Here is a 26419-nt window from a genome sequence, read left to right as displayed (position 1 = left end):
AGGTTATTAGGGGATGCCTACCTCCCACAGCAGAATTTAAGTGCTATCACTGAGAATTCTCTAGATTCTATCAATCAGATATCCATGAAAGCTAAAACAATAACAAAAGGGTATGCTCAAGTTGACACAGGAGGAAGGAGCATTCTGCTGTTTTCCTAGACTAGAAGTCCTTTCCGTATTTATAAACCAATATTCTTTTCTTGGAGACAAGTGATAATCAAGACAGCCCTGGCACATGTACAGTACAAAAAAAAAAGACCTTCTGCATCATTTTGAATTAGGAGGAGGATTCATATTTCCTTACTTACCTTAGAATTAATTATGAATTAAGGTAGACTTAATAGTGAAGAGTGAAGAGTTTGAGATCTAGGATTGTTTGGAACCATTCAAGACTCTCTCATCCTCCTTACTGAGAAACATTCTAACATGTTACTTAGCAGTACAGCATACCATCAGAGATGTCTTGCCATCCTTATCTTTTATGTTCACATCAGCTCCAGCATTTATTAAAATTAAGGCTACATCTGTTTTTCCTGATAATGCACATAATCTCAATAGTGGAGTCCATTCCAAGACAGAATCTCTAGGGTCAACCTGTTGAAGATATAGAAAAGCCAGAACCACAATGTTATTCTGAATAGCACCTATATTTGGTATTTCCTTTTAAAGTTTGCTTTACACAGTCTTGATCTTTTTGTCTTTAACAATTCTTTCAATCTTTCCTATATTAAACTAGTTCAATCTCCTTTCCTGCCTCAGAAACTATTTCTTCTATTTATTTATTTTTCTCCTGCCACTTGGCATCATTAGTTCTTTTTCCTGCCAGTTGAACAGTCTCATTTTACATTTTACTGTCTTTCAGAGTTTTTTATTTCCTGGTGTTCTTCCTGCAAGTGCAGGACCTACTATTTTGGATCAACTGAATGCGGTTCATTCGTTACTTAAAACAAGAATTGACCAAGTAGCTTTACTGTCTTTAGTATATCTTTAACTTTAACACTTATTGTTTGTGTGGACAACAGGGGTATCACTACTGTCATCTCTAGATACAAAACCATGTTGTTGATAAAAACAGATTAATAAAAGTAATAATAGTAATAATGGACAAGATGTATGTAATAGTTTTAAAAATGATGTGTATAATAGTTTTAAGTTAACTTTAACATAGATTATATAGGACATAATTCAGTGACATGTAATATGAATAAATTATATAAAGAGGTTTCTTCAGACTGATAATTATTTAAAGTCATTAAATTTTACCCTTTGGAGAAGGATGAATGCTCTTAAAATGAGTATTATTTCCGGATTAATTTATATTCTGAGAGGAATTCCAGTTTATAAATCTAGAAAATATTGTCAGAAAATAAATTATTTGTGTAGAAGCTTTTTATTATATTCTTCAATATGAAATATCTTTACAGAAAATGCAATTATCAATTAACGAGGATTTGGTGTTCTGAACCTGGAGCTATATCATCATGCTAACCTAGAGTAAAGAATTAAATACTGAAGTGAACATTTGGTGTTAATTTTCCAATTTGGGCAACTTTGGATGATATGTATATGTAATTATATATGCGTATGTATATATCAATATCCTTTGGTTGGATGGACAATATTAGTATCTAAATATACTAAACCTCATTAATCTCTGGAAACAATTAGGACACTTAAAAAGTTATAGCATATATATGGCTAATAAACAAGATTTAACTCTTTTTTCCATGCCAAATTTATGGGGAAATTGGGAGGAGGAAGGTGATGTGGAAAAATTGGATGGAAGCCTGAGATGTTAGAACAACTTCTTAAATTCGTTAAAAGTAAAAAAGTATTAGTTTTTATAATAAATCAATACAATATACAGATGTTAAGAAATGAGTCGAAAAAAGAACTAGAGGTTCCTATATCATTTAGACAACAGGAAATCATTTTAAATTCAATAGCAAGAGTGACAATGGATCTGAAATTGCAAGTTATACAACATAATATTCAGAATTTATTGATCCCTATTATGTTTGTATAGAAAGGGACTATCAAAAACAGCATTTTGTTGGTGATGTAATAAGGATAATGTTTCTTTAAAACATATGTTTCTACAATATCCTATACTTACCAAGAATTGGGAGACAGTAATAGATCACATAAATATGACTGTGTGACAGAAGCTAAAATTTTCAGAGGATACTGTCCTTTTAAACTATATACTTAGTACATGGAATTGATAACTGAACAACATAAATGGATTCTTTATATCCTTATTACGGCTAAAAGACCGACACTGCAACATTGGAAAGATAAATGAATGGCTGCATTTATTCAATGGATTGAAAACTTGATTGCACTTGCTAATTATGAACAGATTACCCATAGATGTAGACTTTGTAAAGACAAGAATAATGAAATAGAGGACTCATTTATACAGAATACAGTAGATTAAAAAAGATTTCTTATAATCTTTGAATGTGTGGCATGGATGAAATCTGTGTAATTTCTGCCATTAGAGTGGTACTATCTGCATATCTGAGGTTGTTGATATTTCTCCTGGCAATCTTAATTCCAACTTTTGATTCATCTAGCCCCGCCTTTCTCATGATGTGCTCTGCATATAAGTTAAATAGGCAGGATGACAGTATACAGCCTTGCCGGACTCCTTTCCCAATTTTGAACCAATCAGTGGTTCCATGTCCAGTTCTCACTGTTGCTTCTTGACCCGCATATAGGTTTCTCAAGAGACAAATAAGATGGTCTGGTACTCCCATCTCTTTAAGAACTTGTAACAATTTGTTGTGATCCACACAATTAAAGACTTTAGCATTGTCAATGAAGCAGAAGTAGATGTTTTTCTGGAACTCCCTAGCTTTCTCCATAATCCAGCATATGTTGGCAATTTGATCTCTAGTTCCTCTGCCTCTTTGAAATCCTGCCTGTACTTCTGGTAGTTCTCCATCCACATACTGCTGGAGCCTAGCTTGTAGGATTTTAAGCATAACCTTACTAGCATGTGAAATGAGTGCAAAGGCGCAATAGTTTGAACATTCTTTGGCATTGCCTTTCTTTGAAATTGGAATGTAAACTGACCTTTTCCAATCCTGTGGCCACTGTTGAGTTTTCCAAATTTGCTGGCAAATTGAGTGTAGCAATTTTACTGCATCGTAAAATTTTAAATAGCTCAGCTGGAATACTGTCTCCTCTTCTAACTTTGTTGTTGCTCAGATTTCCTAAGGCCCATTTGATTTCAAATTCTAGGATGTCTGGTTTGAGGTCAGTGACCACCCCGTCATGGTTATCATTCTTGTATAGTTCTTCTGTGTAATTTTGCCACCTCTTCTTAATCTCTTCTGCCTCCGTTAGGTCCCTGCCATTTTGGTCCTTTATCATGCCCATCTTTGCATGAAATGTTCCCTTTATATCTCAATTTTCTTGAAGTGATCTCTGGTCCCCCCTATTCTATTGTTTTCTTCTATTTTTTTGCACTGTTCATTTAAGAATGCATTCTTATCTCTTCTAGCTATTCTCTGGAATTCTGCATTCAACTGGGTGTATCTTTCTCTTTCTCCCTTGCCTTTCGCTTCCCTTCTTTCCTCAGTTATTTGCAAAGCTTCCTCAGACAAACATTTTGCTTTCTTGCCTTTCTTTTTCTTTGGGATGGTTTTAGTTGCTACCTCTTGTACAATGTTGTGACCCTCCGTCCATAGTTCTTCAAGCACTCTGTCTATCAGATCTAATTCCTTAAATCTATTTGTCACCTCTATTGTATATTCGTCAGGGATATGATTTAGTTCATACCTGAGTGGCCTAGTACTTTTCTTACTTTCTTCAATTTAAGTCTAAACTTTGCAATGAGAAGCTCATGATCTGAGCCACAATCAGCTCCTGGTCTTGTTTTTACTGACTGTATAGAGCTTCTCCGTCTTTGGCTGCAAAGCACATAGTCAATCTGATTTCTGTGTTGACTGTCTGATGATGTCCATGTGTAGAGTCGTCTCTTGGGTTGTTGGAAAAGAGTGTTTGCTATGACCATCATATTATCTTGACAGAATTCTATCAGCCTGTGCCCTGCTCCATTTTGTACTCCGAGGCCAAACTTGCCTGTTATCCCGGTTATCTTTTGGCTTCCTACTTTAACATTCCAATCCCCTATGATGATAAAGACATCATTTTTTGGTGTTAATTCTATATGGTGCTGTAGGGCTTCATAGAATCGGTCAATTTCATCCTCTTCAGCACCAGTTGTTGGGGCATAGACTTGGATTACTGTGATATTGAATTGTTTGCCTTGGATTTGAACTTAGATCATTCTGTCATTTTGGGGATTGTATCCCAGTATTGCTTTTCCTACACTTTTATTGATTATGAAGGCTATGCCATTTCTTCTGAGGGATTCTTGCCCGTAGTAATATACCTGATGGTCATCTGAATTAAATTCACCCATTCCTGCCCATTTTAGTTTGCTGATTCCTAAGATGTCAATGTTCAGTCTTATCATCTCTTGTTTGACCACATACAGCTTGCCTTGATTCATGGATCTTACATTCCAGTTTCCTATGGAGAAAAAATCTTTACAGCATCAGACTTTCCTTTCACAACTAGATGCATCCACAGCTGAGCGTCCTTTCGGCTTTGGCCCAGTCACTTTATTCTTTCTGGCGCTACTAGTACTAGCCCTCTGCTCTTCCCCAGTAGCATACTGGACACCTTCCGACCTGAGGGGCTCATCTTCTGGCATCATGTTTTTTTTCCTTTTGGTACTGTCCATGGGGTTTTCATGGCAAAGATACTGGAGTAGGTTGCCATTTCCTTCTCCAGTGGATCACGTTTTGTCAGAACTCTCTGCTATGACCTGTCTGTCTTGGGTGTCCCTGCACAGCATAGCTCATAGCTTCATTGAGCTACGCAAGCCGCTTCACCACAACAAGGCAGTAATCTATGAAGGGGATTACAGCCTTAGCTCTAGCAATACTGAGCAGTCACTTATGTAAATAAGTAACTTTGTTAGATAAAGCATCTTTTACATAATTAAATGAATTTTATTTTGTTAACACTGTAACATTGGCTTCTGAAATATGCCTCACAATATTAAAATTATATATGTAAATGCTCTATCTTAAAATGTATGGGAGGTATCGGTGACCTGGATCTATGGATTTTCCTCCTTTTTTTCTTCTGGTGTTCTACTATTCCAAAAATATCTGTTAGGAATGGGGAGGGGAGGGCCAAAGAAGACTTGAGATCTGGAAGAGGAATGTAATGGAAAGGCAAAATTAGGCAGAAACAACTTGTAGATGGGGAGAGATTTTCAGGGGGTAAAGAGGACAGGGGCTGAAAGTAGGAAAGCACCCTCTTATATTTTAGTTTTTAATGGTATTTAATCTCTATTCATTTTAATATTTAATGTAATGTAAAGGGAGATGGGAAGCATATAAATTTACTAAACAAACAAACAAACATTTCCACTGCACGAGCAGCTTCTAGTCAAGCCAAACCAAATCACCTTATATTTTTCTTGCTAAATTAAAATTAAATTAAAATGTAAAGGCATCGTTTTAATCCTCTAAGCTTTGAACTTGTTTTTATTTTTCCATATTGATAACAATGATGAACGTTAATAAAAGTTATAGCAGGTTTTCACTAAGAAAGTTAATCCAGTGGTATGATACAGTCCATTTACAATAATTAGATTGTTATAAAAGCATCCCTACCTAAATACAGATAATCCTCAATTTACAACCATATATTTAGCAACTGTTTGAAGCTGCAATGGCTCTGAAAGAGAGTCTTACAACAGATCCTTGCATTTATGACTGTTGCAGTATCCCCAAAGTCATGGCCTCAATATTCAAGCACTTGGCAACCAGCATATATTTGTGATGGTTGAAGCATCCCAGGGTCACATGACCTCCACTTGCTATTTTCCCATCCAACTTCTGACAAGCAAAGTCAATGGGGAAAGCCAGATTTAATTAATGACCATGTGATTCACTTAACAACTACCGTGTTTCCCCGAAAATAAGACCCTGTCTTATATTTTTTTGAACCCTGAAATAAGCACTTGGCCTTATTGCCATGCGCTCAAAAGCCCAATTGGGCTTATTATCGGGGATGTCTTATTTTGGGGGAACAGGGTACATTGATTTGCTTAACAACCATGGCAAAAAAGCTTGTAAAATTGGGGATGACTCGCTTATCGTCTTGCTAGCAATGTAAATGCTGGTCCTAACTATGCTTGTAAGTCAAGGACTATCTGTAATCTATTTTTTACACATGTACCTACTGATTAGCATTACTATTATCTTCTTCAGTATTTCATGCAAAGAAGTATGTACTGGTACATATCAGAAAACAATTTAAAATGCTGTTTTTCATAAGTTACACAAATGTTTCCAATACCTCACAGCCGTCCTGGATCATCCATTCAATAACATCACAGTGCCCTCCATCCGTAGCCCAATGCATAGCTGTACATCCACCGAAATCCCTACTTAGCCAGGAAGCCCCTTGGGATCTGAGATACTGGACAATATCCAGGTGACCAGCGAAACAAGCTATCATTAAACTGTAAAATAAAAGCATTTATTAAAGCTAAAGCACTCATTTTGGATTGCTGAGAGGTGGAAATTAAATAATTAAAATAATCCCTATGTTCTTCTACATATCACTCAGGCACTCGTCACTTCCCACCTGGACTACTGTAATGCTCTCTACATGGGGCTCCCCTTGGGGTGCACCCGGAGGCTCCAGCTAGCCCAGAATGCGGCCGCGTGGGGGATTATGGGAGCGACGGGGCGCTCCCGTGTGACACCTCTCCTGCGCGAGCTGCACTGGCTTCCTATGGTCTTCCGGGTGCACTTCAAGGTGTTGGTGACCACCTTTAAAGCGCTCCATGGCTTAGGGCCGGGGTATTTACGAGACCGCCTTCTGCCGCCAATAGCCTCCCACCGGCCAGTTCGCTAACACACAGAGGGCCTCCTCAGGGTGCCGTCGGCCAGACAATGTCGGCTGGCGACCCCCAGGGGGAGAGCCTTCTCTGTGGCGGCACCTGCCCTCTGGAACAACCTACCCCCAGAGATACGCACGATATCAGACCTCCGGACTTTTCGTCGGGCCATGAAAACACATCTATTTCATCTAACCGGGCTGGCTTGACCCCATCCTTGCGGTTTTAAATTTATAATTGGTTTTAATTGGGTTATTTTAAATTGATGGCCAAAATTATTTAATGTTTTTTAAATTGTTTTTAAATTTTATATGTTGTGTTTTTACCGTGGCTGTTCACCGCCCTGAGTCCTGTTGGAGAAGGGCGGTATACAAATTAAATAAATAAAATAAAACAAATAAATAAAATAAATATACTTCTAGTTAAATATTAGTTTTCATGGAAGATGCGCCTTGGTGGCGCAGCAGACTAAAGTGCTGTTAAGTAGCACCAGCTGCCTGCAATTACTGCAAGTTCAAATCTCACCAGGCTCAAGGTTGACTCAGCCTTTCATCCTTTTGAGGTAGGTAAAATGAGGACCTGGATTGTGGGGGCAATAAACTGACTTTGTATAAAAAAGAACACCGCTTGGGGGGGCCGAAAGCCCTACTAAGCAGGTATATACAAAAGTATGAAGGCTATTGCTTAACACATTGTAAGCCACCTTGAGTCTCTGGAGAAGGGCGGCATATAAATCAAACCAATAAATAAATAAATAAATAAATAAAGATTTATTCTTTTATATTGTATATTGCTATATTAGATGGTAGAAGTATGAGACTATCTCACCTTTTGTGACTGCAATCCTTTGTTTGGATTTCTGGTGACTATCATTTTGATTTCTTTCTTAGTGAACAGGTAATTAATTTCCTACAGCCCAAAATGCTAGACAGCAAGAAATGTTTTGTAGTATATAACTTTTTAAAATATTGCTAGAACATCAGGTTCCTTTGCCTCTTCACACTAATGTAAGAAAATAATTCTTTCAATGTAAAAGATAGAAGGCAGGTAAAAAGGTAGTTTATCTTCCTCCTTGACTCAAAGCTTCAGAAACCAAATCCAAACTTCATTAAAAATCAAAATTGCTGATTGGGGCTCTTGATGAGGCAAGTGAACATTTTTTTAATGCTCTGAGGATTGCAGGGGTATTACAACTGAAAAGACAACTGGATGGGACTGCAAAATTCCATTTGGAATAAAGAGAGATCTAGAGATTGCCCATTTGTACTCCAAACAGGTGAATTTTCTGATTAGACAGCCAAAATTGATGTTTTGGTAGTCACTTGAGACCATCTAGGAATCACAGGTTCCATCATGCACTGAGCCATAAATGCAACCTCTTAATGAATCCCTCAGAGAATGAAGATATAGTTTCTATCTGCTTGTTTGAAAAGTAGGTGCAGTCACATATCCAGGTTTTCACACACAGACAATAAAAACTTGCTTCAGGCATTCATACATTTTTTCAGAACTGTATGCACAGGCACTAAATCCTGTTGCATAGCTTGGCTAAACCCTGGTGTTTCTCAAGGACATGCTCATATCCAACCTTACCCCACTCAATCTTTGGACCATATAAAAGCAAATGCTAAGACAGACTGGGGAAAGGAACGTGTACAGCAGGAAAGGTAAATGCAAATGGCCTAGAGATGAGGAAGTGGAGGTTATGTCAGAAGACTGAATTAAAGTCCCTTTGCCAGGATAATGCTGCTCACCATGGTTTATAGTCCTGGCAACTGAATTAAAGTTCTCTTACCTGCTTGCAAGAGGTGATGGCAAGAATATTTTAATTCAGTTCCCAGGACCACAAGCTATGGTGAGCAGCATTATCCTGGTGGAGGTTTTACCTGGTGCTTAGAGCTTTGCCTGCAGCTTGGGAGCAACTAGAAAAGCAGCAACCACACTGAAATAGTATCTCATCTCAACTACAGGTGATCCTTGAGTTGCAACTGTAATGGAGCCTGTCCATTAGGCTCAAAAGTCAGGACAATGTGAACTGCCTCAAGTAACAACCAACCATCTCTGCTGTCCCCAGTGCATTCATTAAATGGAGCTCAGGGTTGGGGGAGATCCTGGGTGGCCAGGTGCAGGCACAAGCCCACCTGCTTCAGGTCTCTCAAGGCCTCCCCATCCCATGTTCCATTTCTGCCACTGCACAGCTGTCTTGCCAGTAAGAAACAATGGAAAGAAAAATGCTTGGTGCACATGCTTTTCCTAATTCTGCCCCTGTCTACCTTCTGCCAAGGTGCACTGCCTTTCTGGGGCAAAAGAAGGACCAGTTCCTAATATTTTAGAGCCTCCTGATGGCCGATCGGCTAGCCATTGGGAGGATGCAAAGCTTTTCTAGGCTTTGGAAAGCTGGCCCTTTTATAAAAGGCAGGAACTTCAGGATGAGCTTCCCAAACCTTTTCCTTGCTTAGCCCCCTCCCCCAGAAAGCCACAATTCTTCAATAAACCAGACAAAACAATCTGGGAGCAATGGACCTGATCTACCCCCTCCTCCCATGCCCCAATTAGGTGCTAAAACTAAATTCTCCACCTCTGCTCTCAAATCTCTATTCCAGGCTGAAGAGTAGAGGAAAGGAAGCAAGAAGAGGGGAAAAAAACTTAATGCAGTTTTTCCCTTGAACTAGAGGGGAAAAAAACATCATCTCACTTGTAAAAACGTGTACAACAAAATGGAGGACGCTGGGCCTTTGGAAGCTTTAGCTGTTCATCTGGTTGCCTGTAGAGCCCATCTAGAATTTAAAGGCTAGACTGTAGATTGTTCTGTACAGCTCAGGGGAAAAGCTGTGGAAAGGTTATCTTTTCAACTATGTATTGTGTCAGCAATTTTAAAAAGAGGATGAAATTTAATTAAGCATGTTTATCCAAACCCAAGAGGCATATATCAAGTCTTCAGTCTTAAATCCTCTGGCTTGAAAGCGGTCTATATATTCCCTCATATGTACAGGTTAATATTATTAATGCTCTTTTTGTGAAGGCTGTATTTTAGAGAAGGATGGTCTAGTGGTTTAAGTGCTGGTCTAGGCACCAGAAGATTTAGGAATGAAAGCTGTCTGGACAACTTTGGGCTAGTCACTCACTCTTCACAGAGTTGTTGTTATGGGGAAAATAGGAGGAGGAAGGATATTCAGGGCCTTGAATTATTTATACACAAAATGAAGTCTGGATGAAAATTGAATACATAAAATAAATATGGAATTCTCTTTTGACGACAGAAGTGATTTGATTAATAAAATGAACAAAGCTGTTTGACACAAAAATTACTTTTTAAAAGATTTAAAAAATTAAAGTCAGTTACTTAATCCTGCAGTTGAGAAACTGGACAATATAACTGTCTTGATTTCATACGATGATCTTAACATTGATTTCAGTTAAATTAGATCAATATGACCATAATGAAGTAAGTACTTTGTAAAGCTGGTTTCCATTATAATTTTTACAAGTGAATAAACAACACATTTTCAGTTGAATGAGATCATTAATGCAGTAGGACACATTCTTCATATATATGTGAATTTTTTCATGAAATTCAGAATTAAATGGCTATATTTTCATCACTTTTCAGGAACTTTGCTTTGTGTATCTCTAATTACATATTATCTGCATAAATATTTATACACATCAGATTGGCATTGGATGAAAAGTAAATATTACTTTACCTAATATCTAATAATGAAAAGTAAAAATAGTTATATACAATGCCATAAAATACTCCCTGATATTTATGTTTGTTTACCTAGGATACATTTTCATTTGCCAAATAAATTTAGCTAGACTTAAGGCACCATGAAGGATTATATGCTTCCCTCCCTCAAGAGTGAATGAACTCAATGCAATTTGTTCTACTTGTATTGTCCATTGCAATATTAATGCATTAGTACCAAACATTTATTTATTATTAGTATAAGACTATGCACAGCTTTCAAAGAAGATGCTTCACAATATGCATGTACAAAGCACCTCCTTTAAAATAATTAAAGCAAATATACGGTACTCAGGCTGACTTGGCACGCTGGGGCACATATAGCCTGTTGCAGGAAAGACAATCAGTGAAGTGGTAATGTATGTACACACATGCTGAGATAGTTCCGAATAACTTCTGAAGTAGCTGAGTGAGCTTGGAAAGATGCCGCAGCTCTTATGATCCCAAAAGAAGTATTTTGTAGTATTTCCATGCATTGTAAAATACTTTTTCCAGTTTACATAGCCTAATTGATATTCTCAATTATTTAACTACTTCTTTCAAACAAATAAATATATTTAATGTAATCTTATATATTGAATTTTATACCTGTCTTTTCCACTGGTATTTTTCAGGTTCACATCTGCTCCATTTTCTACCAAAACCTGTACAAGCCTAGATAATAAAAGAGTAGCTTCATATTATTTCCATTTTTACCTTACATTGTTTTCATAACTAGCTTTCTTCCATAGTTTATAAAAATACATTTCAGATTTAGATGCCAATTTTAATGAGTCCTTTAGTAAGAAGTGGATGAAATTAAAAATAACTTTCAATCTCAATTTCATAAATCCTCTGTTTTATAAGCTAACTATATTGTTCACAAGTCATTGCAACCTTAGGTTCAATGTATTTTAATCTATAATTGATTGAGTAATATAGAGCAAGAAAGGACAGCTGATTTTCAATGTACAATAAAATGCTGTAATATAGAACAATTGATAACTGTATTACAATGATATAATAATTAAAATCAGAAGACTGAAAAAGGGTACTTAGGTCTATCATTGTAGTGGTATACTAGTGGTAATACTTTTATTTGATATTTGTTTATATCCAAGCATATTTTTAAAAAATTAGCACTCATAAATGAGATCAATGTATCTGACAGCATAGATGGGCATATCTTCTGTAAATCAATCTGAGATTTAATATTTGAACTTCAACAACTGAATAGCGCAGCCTGGCCTATGGGTTCACAGCTATAGAACATGTGATCAAGTGTAGCAGTATTACTCTATATATGCAGTTACATATATTTCAAATAAAATTCAAAAAATTACAACTTAAATACTGAATATTTATAACTAAAATTAGTTATAGAAAAATTAACATAATCTTATGGAGATTATGATGGGAAAGAACTGATAAGTCTTTTGGAGTTAAATCCTCAAGTAAATAATCATATAGTCATTCTGCTTTGAAAGCATTATGTTCATATAGTTCTAAAAAAGACATTAATATTGATGATCTAAACAGATGCTAAAATACAAATCTAAGAATACTGAAGTAAAATATATAAGAAAGATAATGCCATACCTTGTATATCCTTTTTGTGAAGCAACCATCAATGCTGAAAGTCCTAGTTTATTGAGTGTATTTACTACAACTTGCCTTTTAAGGGGAAAAAAATCATTATCCACAGTTTTTCATTCATCTCATTCCTGAATAATATTTTGTAATGTTATTGCACTTTTTGAACCATAAAATAAAAAATAGTATTAATCAGTGACTTCTTCAACACATTTCAATAGTTTTGTATAATTGCCACAGGACCTCAGAGTCCTGTTGAACAGTTGTGGAACTGGTCACTGTCTGTTGTTATGGGAGAAAATTGAAGTAGGGAGTACTAATACTAATTTGAACTCTTGGTGAAAAGACTAGATAGAAGTTTAAGTAATATAGGTCTATATTTATTTATTGTTTCGCATATCATATATGGACTAGTAATATATATTAACATTTCACCTAGATTAATAGAACACAATAAAATATAAATGTTAAAAGGATCTATGTTCAAATATCAATGTCTAGGCATCCAAACACTGAAATGCAGTACCATTCATATTAAAAAAAAATTAGAGGCAGAGTTCTCAGCTTACAGCCGGTCATCATGTGATCTACAGTTTGATGTGAAACCCCACAGTCACACTGAGGCGAGGATACTATGCCCTATTTATATAGAGAATCCTGGCAAACCGGTAGGATTGAGTTGTTCATAGTTTTTCTGTTTTCTCTCACTAGTGCATTCTTGCCTTCATAAAGCTGGCAGTGCTATATGACCTAGAACAGGAAGATAGCAAGTCGGAGTGGTTTTAATACATCCACTTATAATCCTCATGGTGGCGTTGAATCCTATGTCTAACTGACTAGTATGGCAGCTGTTAAGCCATATAGGGGCACAGGGTTCCGCTGCAGGGTAAACTAACCCAAATGCTGATGACTTTAGGGTGGCAGATGAAGCTCTCCATTTAGTTCCACAATTTCTGGAGTATGTTGTTCCTAGTACTGATTTTGGCAGCCATGTTCTCGAGATGTATCTTATAGGAGAGAGTCTGGTCCAATGTTACTCCAAGGTACTTTAGATGGGGATTGCAGGGGAGTAAGTTGTTGTTTAAGTAGACATCGGGGCTTCATAAGCTACTTTGTTGTTAAGGTGGAAGTACATAGTTACCGTTTTGCTGGTGCTAGGAGTGAGCCTCCCGTCAGTGAAGAATTTTCCTAAGATTTTAAGATCTTTGGACAGGCGGCTATTTGCCATCTCCATGTGTTTTTCTTGTACGTACTGCTATGGCCAAATCATCTGGTATATAAAAGCAATTCAGCACTGAATCTGGTAGATATCCAAATACCAACAATAAAGATAAAATTTCAACAATTCTTCCTGAAACAGCATGTAGCTGGGTGGACTTTTGCTGAGCTTTGGACTCGTAATATATATGAACTAGTAATATATATTAATATTTGGGCTCTGGTTGCTGCACAAGTTATGCCTCAGGATGCCTCAAGTTTCATGCCTTGATCCACATGGTTAGACTACTGTAATGTGCTCTACATAGGTCTGACTTTGGAGGTATCTCTGAACCTACAGTTGGTACAAAACATGATAAAAGTCTTCTTATAAGACAACCTCTAACAGAGTAGAACTACACCTGTTCTCCACTGACTGCTGGCTAGCTTCCAGACTCAGTTCAAAAACCTAGTAATTGCTTTTAAACCTTTTACTGGCTGCACTGGGTTATATCCGGAATCATGTTATATTGGGAAAGAGAGAACCTGCCCATTCAATATGAACATCTAAAGAGGGTCTGTTGACAGTCCTCACCCTACCTTTCTTCTGCAAGGTCTGTGAGGTATAGCGTTAGACTTTATTGTTTGAAACATCTTACCTTCCTAAGTAAAGATAGGTCCGTCTTTCTTGTAATTACAAAGCAAATGAAAACTTGTCTTATTATAGTGAGCATTCAGCTCCTTTGCCTTTTGAGTATTTAATTTTAACTTGTATTTATTTGCACTTTATATTATGGTTTTAATTGTGTATACCTAGTTTATTGTGGTAGCTTATATACACAGTAAATAATAAATAAATATATATAGAGAGAACATAAATTGCTATCCAGTGATACCCAAAAGTTCTATATAAAATGATGGTCTACAGAGGAGAGATTCAAGAGCAATCAATACAGTTTAAACTTGCTCAATAAAGGCTATTATCTAAATGGTTGCAGTGGTACAACAGCAACTTTCATGAAAGAAAAAGCTTAGAATCTGGTCAATCTAGTTTCTTCTGTCATTGTGTCTTTGTGACATATTATATAAATATGATAAAATTATTTATTATAAAAATAAATATTACATTTTAATTTCATGCTAAGAATTCAGAGATAAATGTTGAAATGTAAACTCTTTCAATGTAGTCTAATTTTTCAATATATTTATCACTACTTGTGCAGTACTTTCAGAACTGTCAGAACAGTATTTTTCTCCCATTTGTGATTAACTAATCATTTATGATTAATCAATGACTATTAATTATGACTAATCCCATTAATGATTAACCAGAAATTTTTAGTTTGATGCAAAATGTAGTTCTAGTCAACAAAAGTCTGATGGATGCCAAAATTAGATTCCAACAGAACATATCCAGGAATTTTATATTTCTAGTACCTAATAATAACTAAGTCTATAGCTTCAAAACTATGTACTGTGGTACCCTGGGTTACTGCATCAAATTCACAGGGGCATCTAGATATCTGGGATATCTGGGACAGTGAAAACATTATTGAAATATTAAGGTTGCAGGATATCAAGAAGCTTGGAAAGCTCTGAACTAAGTCACTGATCAGTTTTTCCATCTTCACAATGACATATTATCCAAAGAGTACCAAATATTGAACAATTTGATCTCCAATGTGCCTAAAGGTTAAAAATTTGTTTTCTTAAATTTATACTGAAATGTGGAAAATCTCTACCCCTCAGACACTGTTAAATAGGTGTTCATCAACTTCAGTTAAAACCTCAAATTCTGAAGATGCTAAGAACTGCAATATCTGGAGGACCTAGATTTCCACTTCTGATCTACTGTATATAGTAATCAATACTATATCTTTTTCAGACAGAGGTGAAGCCATTCCCTGTGTTATTTTTTAAAGAATTAGATCTATTTGTTCTTGCTCCATTCTTCTCCCTACTACTATATCAATTATGTCAGTGCAGTTACTCATTCGTCATTCTACTAGTCCAGGTTTTCCCTGCTTCTGTAACCATCTAATTCCACTACTTTCATACTGCTTCATTTTATTCCTAATTTGGCAATTGCTTAATCCCCACTAGAAACAGTTGTGGTGGTGGTGATAATTATTAATTTGATTAGCCATCAGGACATATCAGAGTATAAAATACAGATCAATATAAAATATATGACAAGTTGCTCATTTTAAGAATAATCTGGCATATATTTAGCCACAAAAGACTGAAGGATCTATAATTATTAGGATCATCTTCATTCCCTTTTTTGTATATAGAAATTACGATTGTCATCTTCCATCAAACTAGGATATGGTGGTTATTATTTATACAAGTGAATAAACCTCCTGAGAGAAGAGCCCACCAGTCTGGGTATCTTTTAAATAGGCTAGACAGTGAAAACTTCTTATGAGGGGCTTTGCTGCTCTTCAGACTTTTATGATAGATGTAATCTTGTTTTCTAAAACTGGTGGCCAATGTGGTCTACAATCTATTATTTAGTAACTGTTTCTCAACAGATTCCAAGAGAGCAAGCAAGTAAGTTTGCTCCTTCTCAGTTGATTCAAATTTATTCAAATTCAAGTTGATTCAGATATAAATATTTCTGTTTTTTCAGAAGTCCAACTGCCAAAATACTTTCAAATTATGACTTCTAGAAATAATACATGAATGGGACCCCACACTAAACTTCTTTCCAAATAAGTGCCACTATTGTTCAGCACAGACAGCAAAAACCTACTGCAAGACCCAATGGCAATCTAGAACCAAACAGATTTCCAGAAGATAATTGACTAGCACAAATAGATCTTAGCAATATATTATCTTCCTTCATGCCATGAGTGAATGACAGACAGTATTGCATGTATTAACACATACACAGGCTATGTCTCTCAGCCTAATGCTACAATTATCTTTGAAATTTTCTTTAAAAAACAAACATCCACCATGACGAACAGTGGTGCAGAATTGGTTATTCAAGGTCTTTGAACTCTTCTCCCTACTTCCCCTATTGAATTGCAGTGTTTATGATAACTTTTTCTCCCACACCAGAATATATATAAGGTCTTTTTGATATTCTCCCCAGAGTGCTGCTATGCTCCAATTTTCTTCTCATCTCTACTCTGTTGCAGAAACTGATCAATGATTTAGGAGGCTTATAACACCAATGCAATAAGTGCTCTGATTCAAGTTTGTCCTACTTCTGTTCTATATGACATTCCTTTCCTATGCACTATATAACTTCCAATTCCATCATTACACACATTTAAAATGTTCAGAGGAAACCCAGCTCCATTTCCTAATACGCACAGATTGCACACTCTATTGGCATCTCTGTACTGGCTGAGAAGCAAAATAGGCTACTAATCTCTTATAGTAGTCTAATCATTAGCTGCACCATGCTGAAATTGGAGTCCTGCGTCTTGCATTTGTAGGAGTTGAGCCTGACACCATTATATCTTTTCATACTGTCGCTCTATTGGAGGAAACTCTTTTTTAGCAGAACACATTACTGACGATGCATTGTCTTTGAATACCTGAAACATTGCTGGATACAGGCCAATGTTATGAGAATGTTCCATTATACAAATCATATATATTCAATTGGTATGACACAATGATAACTCATATTAGAAATTAGGTTTAAAATAAATGTGGTACAATATTTAGAAGCCCATGCAGTTTTCATTATTTTCTTTAATTATCACACATACACACAATATATATATACATGTATACATACATACATATGTATACATACATACATACATACATATATATACACACACACATACATATACACATACATACATACGTGTGTGTGTGTGTGTGTGTGTGTGTGTGTTATAAAGTGTGAATTATTTCTTACCTTCCTTGAAGAATAAGAATAACATCCTCTAAATCATTCCTGCTTACAGCACGGTGGAGCTGATCTCCACTCATTGGTTCACCTAAAGAAAAGAAAGGAGGTTAATATATATATACTATGTGTTTTTGTCAATCATTAAAAATCTCAAATATAATTTATTAACTTTCATGTGTTTCAATACAGCATTTGGATATCTTTAGAAGTTCCTGTTTTATTGACAAAGGAATTGTTTAAAAGATAACCTCAAAGTCTTCTACTAGAAAATGCAAGAACATTATTTTGAAATTATGAGCTAGAAAAATCTCTAGCCCAAATTTCATCTCATGAGATGCCTAAGGGCTTTACAGTAGGTAATAAACAGTAAAGGTTCTCTCAAGATTCTCTCAAGTCCAGAGTCTCTCAAGACTCTGGATATTTACATAAATAGAACCCTTCAGTTTTCCTGACAATAACATAGAAGTGGTTTGCTAATGCTACCTTTTGGAATGTTTTTGATTTCCAATTCAAGCCCTCAACACCTCTATTTCCTAATGAACTTCCATCCAAGTATCAATCAACACTATTTAAAAGCAAAGTTAGTCAAATGCTTAAATAATCAGGTTTTTTTTTCTGCCATCCTAACTACAGTATGGAGAAATTAATAATAGTTGTATGAATAATATTCACAAAAGCACTGGACAGTTAAAATTTTAAAAATATTTAAATTGCTCTTTATTATGCAGCAATGCACCTTTATTCTAATCAGGCTATGAGGTCTCATTAAGCCAGGTAGGTAGGCTTTACAGATAGAAATATGGCTCCAATTTGTTAATATGGGGCTCAGTATGAGACAGATAGGAAAGTGTGGCACAATGAAACTGCAAAAAATGGTATGGTTATCTGGACAAGCTAATATGGCTGGAAGGAGATCGCTTATTCACATTAAGCTGCCTGATTTAGCATGAAGAGATTGAGCGAGAACAGGGTCTGAAACCAAAAGGCACCCAGTCAGGCCAGCATGGAGCACCAGAAACAAGTGGTTACAAAAGAGTCAAAACACAATATTGTTCATTTATTTACTGAAGAAAATGATCTAATGCTACGTATTTGTGTGTAGAAAAATATGCAAACCTCTAGAACAGGGGTGTCAAACTGAAGGGGGCTGGGGCCGGCCAGCGGGGTGCTTAGATCTGGCCTACAGGGCCACCCTAGAAACAGCAAAGGACTGGCCCGCGGTGCCTGTGACAGCAAAAACAGAGCTTGGGAGGGCCGCCCGTGGCCATTCCAAGCTCCATTTTCATTGGCAGAGGGTTGCAGGAAGCTGTTGCAGGAGCCTGTTTTCGCTGGCAGAATGCTCAGGCCACCACAGGCGCTCCTCTGCACGAGTGATGATGAGATGGCCACACCCACTTTGGCCACGCCCCCTGGCCTCCCCACGTCAAACACAATCCTGATGCAGCCCTCAATGAAATCGAGTTTGACACCCCTGCTCCATAACTATCAGTTCATTTGAAGGAGAAATGAGAGTCAGGTGTTTCAATCAGTGGGAAGATAATCTGATGTGAACGTGGGAGCTTCTCATTTAAAGAATTCTGGGTATTCACTATCGAAGTCTAAATTCCACCACACAGGTTGTGGAAGTGTGTCATGGCTCAAACAAACGGAATTTCTGAAGGCAGTTGTGGAAAGGTTACAAATTATTTGCAAAAAGTTGGGGCTCCATCAGTCCAACGTTAGGCAGATTGCTTACAAATGAGGGCAATTTAACACCACTGTTATCTTCCCTATGAATGGCCATCCAAACAAGATCACATCAAGAACAAGACTCTGGGAGGTCTCAAAGAACCCCATGATAACATCTGAGCAATTAAAGGCCTTTCTTGCATTGGTGAATGTCATTGTTAATTAGATCATCTTCAGAACAAAACTTAACAAAATGGTGTGCATGCCAGGTTTCAAGGACTGAATGGCTTAGGAAACTAAAATGAAGAAGTAGACTGCCTTATCAATTTATCCTACTCCACTGACTTCTTTATAGTTAACATTGTTTTCAAACAATCAAAACAAGGCCTCTTATACTGTACATGGACATCATAAGATGGGCTAAATACAAATCAAACTGACTGAGGTAGAGGATCAAAATTATAGCATCAAAGACATGACCAGCTACTGACTATGGATCAAAACATGAACCGCTCATATGGAAGGTACAAGTTAAGCTAAGAAAGAAGGTCCATGGAGATTCTCAGTTATCCAGGTCATGGTTGTCTCAAAGGTGCTTTTTCAAAAGGCAACTGGGTTTGCTTTGTTTTTTCTTGAAGACATTTCGCTTCTCATCCGAGAAACATCCTCAGTTCTGACTGAAAGCTGGGAATGGAAGGATTTATATTCCTTGCAGTCATCTGTTTGTTAGCATTTTGAAGGTGGGTCATTAGCTCTCAAGAGTGTTGAGGCTCCTTGGGGATTTCTGCACCCTCAAGGTCAACCTGAATCAGAATGCAAATGGTTGTAAAATTTTCTTGGAACTGCTGAAAGTCTGGATAGAGAGGACCAATAAACATTTCTTATTTTTGATGGGGGAGGAGGGGGGGCTAAATGTTTGAATAATATGAAAAAAAAAAGATAAAGATCAAATAATAATAAGGAATGGCAAATACAAAATAAGTCTAAAATATAGCCCTAACAGGAAACTGCTTAAATGAGACCAGTACTATATCTATATACTATATCTTGTACTCAGAGCCATTGCACCACATCTTTCAAAAATCCTGGAACACCAGGGAACTACCAGAGGACTGGAAAAGAGCTGATGTTGTTCCCATCTTCAAAAAAGGGGGGGGGGAACAGACCCAGGAAACTACAGTTAGGCTGAACTACAGATCAGCCTAACATCAATACCCGGGAAGATACTGGAAAAGATAATAAAAAAAAACAGATCTGCCAACACCTAGAAACGAGTAAAGTAATAATTAACAGTCAGCACGTGTTTGTTAAAAACAGATCATGCCAAACCAATTTTATTTCATTCTTCAACATAGTGACTAAATTAGTAGACCAGCAAAATACTGTGGACATAATTTACTTAGACTTAGCAAGGCATTCGACAAAGTAGACCACAACCTACTTCTTCGTAAGCTAGAAAAAAGTGGGATAGATAGCTTCACCACCAGATGGATTTGCAACTGGCTGACAAACCGTACTCAATGAGTAGTCCTTAATGGGTCTAAGTCTACATGGAGAGAAGTAAGCAGTGGGGTGCCACAAGATTCTGTCTTAGGCCCAGTACTCATCAACATCTTCATAAACGAGTTAGATGAGGGAATAGAAGGGGAACTCACCAAATTTGCAGATGATACTAAGCTGGCAGGAATAGCTAACACCCTAGAAGATAGGCTCAAGATCCAGATGGATCTTGACAGACTTGAACACTGAGCTCTATCTAACAAAATGAAATTCAATGTAGAGAAAAGTAAAGTCTTACATTTAGGTAAGAAAAACCAAAAGCACACATATAAACTGGGGGAAACCAGGCTTAACAGCAGTGACTGTGAAAGGGATCTTGGAGTCTTAGTGGACAATCAGCTAACTATGAGCCAGCAGTCTGCAGTGGCAGCTAAAAAAACCAACGCAATCCTAAATTGCATTAACAGAGAGATACAATCAAGATCAGGTGAGGTATCATGCCAATAAACCGGGCAGGTGGTTGGCTTACACACTGAGGAAACAGCAGAGTACTCGGACTATTGGGAGTATTGAGTATAGAGGAAAGGAAGTATTTCAACAAAGACTAATTAAAGAAGCCTTTTTAGATTATTATACCAAATTATATACTAAAGATGATATACAGAATGAACTTATAAATAAATACTTAGAAGAAAAGAGAGTTATAAAAATTTCTAATGATCAAAAGGAAAGAACCAGTTTACCAATAACAGCTGAGGAGATTATTGTTGCTATTAAACAACTGAAAACAGCTAAAGCTCCAGGAACGGATGGTTTAACTGCGGTGTATTATAAAACTTTACAAGCAGAAATGATTGAACATCTTAAAGACTTATTTTGTAGCATACAACAAGGGGGGAAAATACCCCCTTCATGGAAAGCAGCTTTTGTTTCTCTGATACCGAAAGAGGAGGCAGGCTCTACAAAACCGGAAAATTTTAGACCAATATCTCTCCTGAATACAGATTATAAATTTTTTGCGAAAGTTTTAGCCAACAGATTAATGCCAGTTATTCAAGAGGTGATTCATCATGATCAAGCAGGATTTATAGAAGGTAGACATATGAAGGATAATGTGAGGCAAATTATAGACTTATTGGAATATCTTGAGAAGAATAAACAGATCTCTGCAGTGCTGGTGTTTTTGGATGCGGAGAAGGCCTTTGATCGAGTGAATTGGAACTTTCTATTACAGACTTTAAAAAAGATGGACTTTGGGGATCAGTTTGTACAGGCGGTTGCAGCAATTTATCAAGAACAAACAGCACAAATTATTATTAATGGAAGTTTAACTACAAATTTTAGTATAGAAAAAGGCACAAGACAAGGTTGTCCGTTATCCCCGTTGTTGTTTATTCTAACTTTAGAAGTCTTGTTGAACACAATACGGGACTCGAGCACCTTGAAGGGAATAGTGATAAGGCAAGAGGATTACAGAACAAGGGCATTTGCAGATGATCTGGTTGTTACCCTAACACAGCCGATGAAATCAATAATTCAGATGAAAGATATTATAGAAGAATATGGTATGGTATCAGGATTTAGACTGAACCAGAAAAAAACCAAGATGATAGTTAAAAATATGACAGCTGATCAAAAGAAGGAAATGGAAAGGAAGGCAGGCTTTGAAATAGTTTCAAAGGTGAGATATCTAGGAGTTCAAGTTGCAGATTCAAATATAAAACTGTTTCAAAATAATTATGAGGTGTTGTGGCGAAAGGTACAAAAGGATATGGAAACCTGGAAAAAACTGCAGCTGTCTTTACTTGGAAGAATAGCAGTAGTTAAAATGAATGTTCTACCTAGATTTTTATTTTTGTTCCAAATGATCCTGGTGCTTAAAAGTGATAAACATTTGACTGAATGGCAAAAAGGAGTGAATAAGTTTGTTTGGAATGAGAAAAAGCCAAGAGTTAAACTGAAAATTATGTAAGATGTTCGTGAAAGGGGTGGTCTTAAACTTCCAAACCTGAGATTATATTATGAAGCTGCAGCGTTTACACAAGCAAGTGATTGGTTTGGAAGGACAAAGACTGGAATATTGAATATAGAAAGCCACGATCTTGAATTTGGTTGGCATGCATATTTATTTTATGAAAACAAGGTGGACAAAGTATTTAATAGCCATATACTTAGAAGCTCCTTGATGAGAGTATGGAAGAAGCACCGATTCAAATGGGATTACAAAATACCGTTGTGGTTGGATCTTGGTCACATTATACGGAATATAAATATAAAGTCACTCGGGGGGTTTTTATATAAAGAAGTACTTTTTAATGATGGGGCAGATGGCAACTAAAGACATTAACACACTGTTGGAAGAAGGGATTAATTTAACTTGGTTACAGTATAATCAACTTCAATTGAGATGGAGAGAAGATCAAAAAAACGGTTTAATGTTGCATGAAGAAGAATTGGTTAGACAGATAAAAGAGAAAGGCCCAATGCATATTAAGAGAATTTATAATGTTTTGTTAGAAAGAGATTCAGAAAATGAATTGGTTAAAGATTGTATGATAAAATGGGCGCAAAATTTTGGAGAACCAGTTATGATGGAAACTTGGGAAAAATATGAGTTCAGAATATTAAGTTTACACAGTCACAGAATTTAAGGGAAAATTTTTATAAAATGTTCTATAGGTGGCATTGAGATCCTAAGAAATTGTCATGTATGTATCCTAATGTTCAACTGAAATGTTGGAGAAGTGAGTGTTTAGATGCTACATATTATCATATATGGTGGACATGCAAGAAAGCCAAGGCTTTTTGGATAAAAATTTGGTGGGTTATGCAAAATGTTTTAAAGAAAAAAATTCAATTTTCTCCTCATTTGTTTTTACTGGGTATAGTTAAGGGTTTTTCAGTGGGTGAAACAAAATTGATATTGTATATGGTGACAGCAGCCAGGTTATTGATTGGTCAATATTGGAAAAAGGTTGATATGCCTACAATTCAAGAATGGACTTTGAAGATGGCCAGTTTTGCAGAAATGGCGAAGATATCAGCATACTTAAAAGACCGGACTCAAGAGACTTATGCATGGGAGTGGAAGAATTGGATAGATTATGTGCAGAATAAATACCAAACTAGGAAGTACCAGATAGCTTTTAGCTAAATGTTGTGTAGAAATGTATAGTTTATAGGGGGCAAAATAGCTTATTGTTACGTAGAAATTTATAGTGCACAGGGAGTAGAATAGAGGGGTGGTAAAGTATGATATAATACAATGTGGATGGATTTCACCTTGGGGAAGTCATGGGGAGGGAGGGTTTGGGGGAGTTAGGGAGGGATGGGGGGAAAATGGGGGAAAATTTGATGTTTGTAAAACTTTTTCAATAAAAAAAAAAGATCAGGTGAGGTACTAATACCACTCTATAAAGCCCTAGTAAGACCACACCTCGAGTACTGCATCCAGTTTTGGTCACCACACTATAAAAAAGATGTTGAAACTCTAGAAAAAGTGCAGAGGAGAGCAATCAGGATGATTAGGGGACTGGAGAATAAAACATATGAAGAACGGTTACAGGAACTGGGCATGGCTAGTCTAGTGAAGGGCCAGGAGAGACATGATAGCCGTCTTCCAATTTTTGAGGGGCTGCCACAGAGAGGAGGGGTCAAGCTCTTTTCCAAAGCACCTGAAGGCCAGACAAGGAATAATGGATGGAAACTGACCAAGGAGAGATTCAACCTAGAAATGAGAACTTTCTGATAGTGAGAACAATCACCTTTCAAGAAAAGATTGGACTGCCATTTGTCAAAAATGGTGTAGGGTCTCCTGCTTGAGTGTGGGGTTGGGCTAGATGACCTATAAGGTCCCTTCCAACTCTGTTAATCTGTTAAATCTTTATTTTAATGAATGAGTTTCTGCTTTCCTTCTAATGCTGTTTTCATTTTGCATATATTTCTACATTGTTTGCTTAACATTTTATTAACATATTGTGACCTTACTTGTTGTAGTTACACAAATAGGTGAACTATAAACAGATTCTCCTTTAGGATCTGTGACTTTAAGTCGAAATCTGTACGTTGTTCTAGGTTCAAGACCTTCCACAACATGCTGTCGGGCATATCCCCTAAAAAGGAAGTAATTTAGTTTTTTAATTACTTTCTATACTTTTACACAATAATTCATATTTAAAGGTAATTCTCTACAAATTTCAACAATATATTAGCTTTGTTAATCACTAAGCATGTCTGATATTTAATACCTGTAAATGTCAATGCTGCCGAAGGAAAAATTCATTTTGTGGGTAAAAGTGAATCCATTTTTAAATACATATTATTTTGCTTTATTATGCATCAATTACACACACACACACACACACACACACACACACACACACACACATATAATATATATATATATATATATATATATATATATATATATATATATATATATATATATCCGATGTTATCATGTGATTACTGCAAGATAGATGCAGAATAAACCCATTCTTGCATAAATATTTAAACTATGCAGATGTAAAAAACCTACATCAGAGATACAAGAACTGAACAGCTTTGAAAACAAGAATTAGAATATCTACAGAAGTGTCATCAGATATACACTTACAACATATTTTCAAGGATGAAAAGACAAGGTTGATTATTCTAATGGTGTGCACTAGGATTAGACTAAGACCGGAATACCACCAAAACAGCCATGTGCTACTGCTTCATTTAATAAAAATCTTTATAAAACTGTTTCCTAGATCTTTCAGAATAATTTAAAATTTAAAATACTGTTGATGGTGTAAGATGGCTAGTTTGATAAATGATGTAAAAGGGAATACTGAAACAGTCTAATTCTGCCACCTAGTGAAAAATTCTCCAAAGAATCTTCCAAAAAAAAAAAAAAGCCCAACCCATTGTAATTTAAAACAAAGCAAGTAACAGCAGTTAGGGCAAAATAACTACATACTCTCTCTCACTTTCCTTCAGTATGATAAATTTCCAAATGTAGAAAATAGGTGATATTAAGAAATATGAACATTGTCTCTAGATTCATTATAGTATCAACTTAACTGTGAAACATTTGTTCCTCAAATTTAATCAAACTTCAGAGAAACAAAAGAAGGTACCAGAACCAATGAAGGTCTGCTCTGCTGAAGCAATTTTTGCAAAGATTTCATTATCTATCCATGTTTAAAAAGAATGATGCTTTTATGTGAAATCATTAAAAGAGCAACTTCAAAGAGGAAAGCATCTTTGGGTAGCCATTAAGGAAGTTCATAGAGTGGGCCAACGTGTTAGCCTCTAGTCTAAAGGATCTGTTTTTTAATGTCAGGTTGCTTGTTCATAAAGCATCTATTATCCAAATTTAACCCTGGCTGAAAATAGTGTCTACATAAAGCCTGATTAAAAGAGGGAGGAGTTAATCTGTCTCAGTATTCTCTTCTAAATTAACCCATAATGCAACAAGCTAGCTCTGAGGTTAGGATTCTAGTTATCTCATTAACTAGAAGTTCTACTCAACTATCTAGAAATCTCAGTGTTTGCAACCATGATTCCAGGACTTGCTACAGTATGCTGATATTGTTTATCTACTGTTTACCTGCTGCACAACAATCTCTTCCCAAGCCAGCCAAAGTAATCTTTTGAGTGGCAGTGAACTATTAAGAGTTATTGTCCTGGAAGTGTTCAACATCTGCACTAAAACATCTGTTCATCTTGTTCTTTTGCTAGTCATTGGCCAAATAAATATTATTGATTGATTGAAATAGTCTGACCATATACCTGAAGGACTTGAATAATTTTCTGAATGGGCTTAAAGAATTTCTCATCTGATCTGTTAGTGATACTGTTCAAACTCTGGCTGAACTGTGGAACAGAGAGATGGCCCAGGTAATTGATACAATAACTTCTATATATTTTCCTT

General features: G+C 36.3%; 1 protein-coding gene across 1 annotated transcript in view; it reads right to left on the bottom strand.

Moving 5' to 3' along the window:
* Window positions 1–26419, bottom strand: part of FANK1 (fibronectin type III and ankyrin repeat domains 1) — a 38749-nt gene that overhangs the window by 4255 nt on the left and 8075 nt on the right. Inside the window, exons 3-8 of the mRNA XM_070945825.1 lie at window positions 24487–24611; window positions 17338–17419; window positions 12264–12338; window positions 11274–11339; window positions 6391–6556; window positions 451–594 (exon numbers count right to left, since the gene is read on the bottom strand). Coding sequence (XP_070801926.1) covers window positions 451–594; window positions 6391–6556; window positions 11274–11339; window positions 12264–12338; window positions 17338–17419; window positions 24487–24611 — 658 coding nt within the window. The remainder of the gene's footprint in view (window positions 1–450; window positions 595–6390; window positions 6557–11273; window positions 11340–12263; window positions 12339–17337; window positions 17420–24486; window positions 24612–26419) is intronic.

This window comes from Pituophis catenifer, unplaced genomic scaffold (assembly GCF_029215685.1).
Source record: "Pituophis catenifer annectens isolate HBS135680 unplaced genomic scaffold, rPitCat1.0.hap2 SCAF_6, whole genome shotgun sequence".
In the NCBI taxonomy this organism is placed as follows: domain Eukaryota; kingdom Metazoa; phylum Chordata; class Lepidosauria; order Squamata; family Colubridae; genus Pituophis; species Pituophis catenifer.
This window is presented reverse-complemented; position numbering and strand designations above follow the sequence as displayed.